The sequence below is a fragment of the Chiloscyllium punctatum genome, chromosome 36, assembly GCF_047496795.1.
Source record: "Chiloscyllium punctatum isolate Juve2018m chromosome 36, sChiPun1.3, whole genome shotgun sequence".
NCBI classification, from domain to species: Eukaryota; Metazoa; Chordata; class Chondrichthyes; order Orectolobiformes; family Hemiscylliidae; genus Chiloscyllium; species Chiloscyllium punctatum.
In genome coordinates, this window is record NC_092774.1 from 1413729 (window position 1) to 1418755 (window position 5027).

Sequence of the window (5027 nt, forward strand, 5' to 3'; positions counted from 1 at the left end):
CCCGTAGTGCCCAGGGATGTGAAGGTTAGGGTGGGATTGGCCATGCTAAATTGTGCCTGGATTTAGGGAAACAAATTATCAACAGGGGATTTTGGAAAACAAATGATCAATGGGGGATTTTGGAAAACAATATATCAACAGGGGATTTAGGGAAACAATTTATCAACAGGAATTTATTGAAAGCATTATGTCAGTGAGGGATTTAAGGAAAATGTTATATAAATAAGGGATTTAGGGGAAATGTGTATAGCAGGGTTTAGGAAAAAATAATATATAAGCAGGGGATTTACAATAAAGCTATATAAGCATGGGATTTCAGTATAAAATGTATAAAATCAGGAATTTAAGAAGAAATATCCAAACAAGAGATTTAGAATCTTCTCCAAAAAAAAGCCCTTTTACTGCGGAGAACAGTGAGACGCCTGTTGACTTGGGGGAAGTGTTGTTGGTGTCATTTCTGCAGGTCCCGATGAGCTTAGGATCTGCCCGCTCGCGGATTGGTCTCCGGCCCGGTGACTGACGATGTTGGGGCTCCACCGCGCACACCGCGCCCACACCTGGTGGAACAGCCGCCGGTAGGCCTGGGAGAACTGGCGGTTCATGAAGGCGTAGAGGAAGGGGTTGACACAGCCGTTGAGCCAGGTGAGGCCGGCAACGATGGCGTGGACCATCGCCGGAGCCCGGGAGCCGCGGTCCAGGACGTTGAGGAGGCAGAAGGGCAGGTAGCAGGCCACGAAGACGCAGAAGGAGGCGACGCACATTCGGGTGACGCGGTGGGAGTCCGACCCCGCCCGGGGCTGGGGAGGAGGGGGCGCCGAAGCTCCCTCGGACTGCCACGAGGCAGTGGAGCGCTCAATCTCACCCGGGGCCGTCCTTTGCTGCCGGTGCGCCTCCAGCGCGCGGCGTGCGTCACTCACCCTCTTGGCCAGGAGGCAGTAGAAGACGCCAATGGAGGACAGGCCCACCCCAAAAAGCAGCACCATCAGGACGCTGGTGTACGGCCTCCCCGTCTCGCGGTTGAAGCTGCAGGTGCAGACAGCCGGCTGGAACTCGAAGACGGGCCAGAGCGGGGTGAAGAGGGACAGGGAGAGGAGCCAGGTGCCCGCCAGGAGGACGGGCGTCAGGACGCCCCGGGGGCAGCGGGGGTGGGCCAGCCACGGGCGCCCTGCCCCCCGCACCAGGGCGTACCGGGCCCCGGCGATCAGCCCCAGCGAGAGGATGGAGGTGGAATTGGAGGTGAACAGCAGGAGGCCGAAGACCCGGCAGGAGGTGCGGCCCCCCCCCCCACCGATCCAGCCCATCCTCAGGTAGCTGGCCGCGGTCACGGGCTGCAGGAAGGCGCAGTAGAGGAGGTCGGACAGCGTCAGGTTCAGGATCAGCAGGTTGAAGTGGCTCCTCAAGCGGGGGTCCACCGCGAAGGCCAGGACGGTCAGCAGATTCCCGGTGCCTCCCACCGCGGTCACCAACAGCCCCAGCGATGCCCCAAAGTAGCGGTACTCGGACAGCGAGGGGTCGCAGCTCCAGTTGGACTCCATCTCCAGGGAGATGGGGCCTGAACTCCCGGGGAAGCTGCAGGGAGACCAACGTCTCTCTCTCTCTCTCTCTCTCCGAACGTCTGTGGAGCGATTTGAGAAGAGCGAGTTACCCACCAGTGTTCCTCTAACTTGCGTGACCGCGCCATTTCCTGAAATCTGTGGCTCCACTTCCTCCCCACCCCCACAACAATCCCCCCGTCCTCCCCCAGACTCGGCTCTTCCTACGCGTCTTGCTCTGCCCTCTCCCTCCCGAAGCGTGGACCCTTCCCCCCCACCCCCCACCCCCCTCCCCCGCCCCCGACACCATCCCCAACGAACAGACCGTAGTCCGGGGTAAGTCCGATACAGGGCAAGGATCTTCTCCCTGGAGAAGTCCCACCCCACCCCCCCCCCGCACCCCCGGCCCCCCAACACGTTCAAACGCAGAGTCCCCTCAAATCAAGAGTGAGGTTTAAGGTGGGAGGGGGGAAAGGGTCCTGAGGGGTAACGTTTTCCCCCCAAAGGGTGGTGCGTGTGTGGGAGGAGCTGCCAGAGGAAGTGGTGGGGGCTGGTACAATGACAGCATTTAAAAGGCATCTGGATGGGGGACAGGAACAGGAAGGGTTTAGAGGGAGATGGGGCCGAGTGCTGGGGAATGGGGACTGGGTTAGGTTAGGGGTATCTGGGTCAGCACAGACGGGACGGGCCGAAGGGTCTGTTTTCATGCTGTACGTCCCCAGGACTTTATGACTGGGACAGCACGGGGTGAGATAAAGAGTGAAGCTCCCTCTGCCCATCCCCCCGTCAAACAGTCCCAGGACAGGGACAGCAGAGACTTTAAAGTTCTGTCGAGTGCTTCTGGGAAACGAAAATAATAGATCCACTGGGGCGATGTCTCATACTGCCCCGTCCGTATCTCTGTCCCTTCCTCCAACCCCCTACACCCCCTCCCTATCTCTGTGTGTGTCACCCCCCTCCAGCCCCCTACACCCCCTCCCTATCTCTGTGTGTGTCACCCCCCTACACCCCTCCCTATCTCTGTGTGTGTCACCCCCCTCCAGCCCCCTATACCCCCTCCCTATCTCTGTTTATCTCCCCCTCCAGCCCCCGACACCCCCTCCCTATCTCTGTGTGTGTCACCCCCCTCCAGCCCCCTATACCCCCTCCCTATCTCTGTGTTTATCTCCCCCTCCAGCCCCCTACACCCCCTCCCTATCTCTGTGTGTGTCACCCCCTCCAGCCCCCTACACCCCCTCCCTCTCTCTGTGTGTGTCACCCCCTCCAGCCCCCTACACCCCTCCCTATCTCTGTGTGTGTCACCCCCTCCCTATCTCTGTGTGTCACTTCCTCCAGACAAGGGAGAGGAATTTGGTACAATTACAACGTTTACAGAGTCATAGATTCACAGAGAGGTACAGCACGGAAACAGACCCTTCGGTCCAACTCGTCCGTGCTGACCCAGATATCCCTAATCTAATCCTGTCCCCATTCCCCAGCATTCGGCCCATCTCCCTCTAAACCCTTCCTGTTCCTGTCCCCCATCCAGATGCCTTTTAAATGCTGTCATTGTACCAGCCCCCACCACTTCCTCTGGCAGCTCCTCCCACACACGCACCACCCTCTGGGGGAAAAAGTTGCCCCTCAGGTCCCTTTCCCCCTCTCACCTTAAACCTATGCCCCTCTATTTCTGCATTCCCCCCCACCCCAGGGGGGGAAAAGACCTTGTCTATTTACCCTATCCACACCCCCTTCGTGATTTTATAAACCTCTATAAGGTCACCCCTCAGCCTCCGACGCTCCAGGGAAAACAGCCCCCAGCCTGTCCCAGCCTCTCCCTGTAGCTCAAACCCTCCAACATCCTTGTCAATCTTTTCCAAACCCTTCCACAACATCCTTCCTGTAGCAGGGAGACCGGGATTGAACACAATATTCCAACAGTGGCCCCTAACCAATGTCCTGTACAGCTGCAACATGACCTCCCAACTCCTGTACTCAATGCAACTGGATGTGTATATGAACAGGAAGGGTTTAGGGGGGTATGGGTCAAGTGCTGGCAAATGGGACTCTGATTAGTTTAGGATATCTGGGTCAGCATGGACATGTTGGACCAAAGGGTTTCCGTGCTGTGCGTTTCTGTGGCTCTCTGACAGACGAAGAGACTGAGACAGAGATTAACAGATTGTGTGAGATGGGTAGAGAAAGAGACAGAGAGAGATCAAGGGCCAGATTAAACAAGATAGAGAAATTGAGACACAAGAGGGGAACTGCGAGGTCGATAGATGGATAGGTTTAGTGAGGCGGATAAATGATTGGCTTGCGGTATTTTCGGAATGATGTAAGATTTCAGAAATGTTGCCTCAGACATCCGATGGCAACATCAAGTTCAGGAACAGATGAGACACAGAGAGAGAGAGAGAGAGAATTGTGCAACATAGCAACGGCAGGACATTGTGAAGAGAATACTGGCGTGGAGGGCAGTGCCAGGACTGAGAACACGTGGGTGACAGTCAGTGAGGTACAGACTGTCCTGACCTTAAAATATCCAAAAGCATCATCGCTGGGTGTGAGGATGTCAGATTGCTGATTTCGGAAACATTGACATGTCTCAAACCGAGACTGGAAAAACACTTCCCCCTAACACATAGTAACACCAGAGTCCACAGTCCGTAACATGTTTCTAAAGTGTAATAAAATACATTAGGTGTTATCCTCTACAATATATAAAGAGACAGCTGTTCTCTATAACACACACAGGGACAGCTATTCTCTATAATATATACAGGGACTCCTGTTCTCTTTAATATATACAGGGACTGCTGTTCTCCATAATATATACAGGGACTGTTATTCTATATAATATATACAGGGATTGCTGTCCTCTATAATATATATGGGGGCTGCCATTCACTATAATATAGACAGGGATTACTGTTCTCTATAATATACACAGAGGCTGCTGTTCTCTATAATACACTCAGGGACTGCTATTCTCTGTAATATACACAGGGACTGCTGTTCTATATAATATACACGGGGACTGCTGTTCTCTATAATATACACAGGGACTGCTGTTCACTATAATACACACAGGGACTGCTGTTCTCTATAATATACACAGGGACTGCTGTTCACTATAATACACACAGGGACTGCTGTTCACTATAATATACACAAGGACTGCTATTCTCTATAATATACACAGGGACTGCTGTTCACTATAATATACACAGGGACGGCTGTTCTCTATAATATACACAGGGACTGCTGTTCTCCATAGTACACAAAGGGACTGCTATTCTCTATAATACACTCAGGGACTGCTGTTCTCTATAATATACACAAGGACTGCTGTTCACTATAATATACACAGGGACTGCTGTTCACTTTCATACACACAGGGACTGCTGTTCACTATAATACACACAGGGACTGCTGTTCACTATAATATACACAGGGACTGCTGTTCACTATAATATACACAGGGACTGCTGTTCTCTATAATACACACAGGGA

At 53.4% G+C, this 5027-nt stretch overlaps 1 protein-coding gene across 1 annotated transcript; it reads right to left on the reverse strand.

The window, feature by feature from the left end:
• Window positions 1–314: 314 nt before the first annotated feature.
• Window positions 315–1594, reverse strand: LOC140461113 (G-protein coupled receptor 84-like). The gene has a single exon (XM_072555877.1). It carries the CDS (start codon window positions 1533–1535, stop codon window positions 399–401), a length of 1137 nt encoding a protein of 378 aa, XP_072411978.1. The 5' UTR covers window positions 1536–1594; the 3' UTR covers window positions 315–398.
• Between the last annotated feature and the right edge of the window lie 3433 nt (window positions 1595–5027).

Coding starts and splice junctions, on each gene's coding strand:
- LOC140461113 (XM_072555877.1), bottom strand. CDS start 1,535: ATGGAGTCCAACTGGAGCTGCGACCCCTCGCTGTCCGAGTACCGCTAC.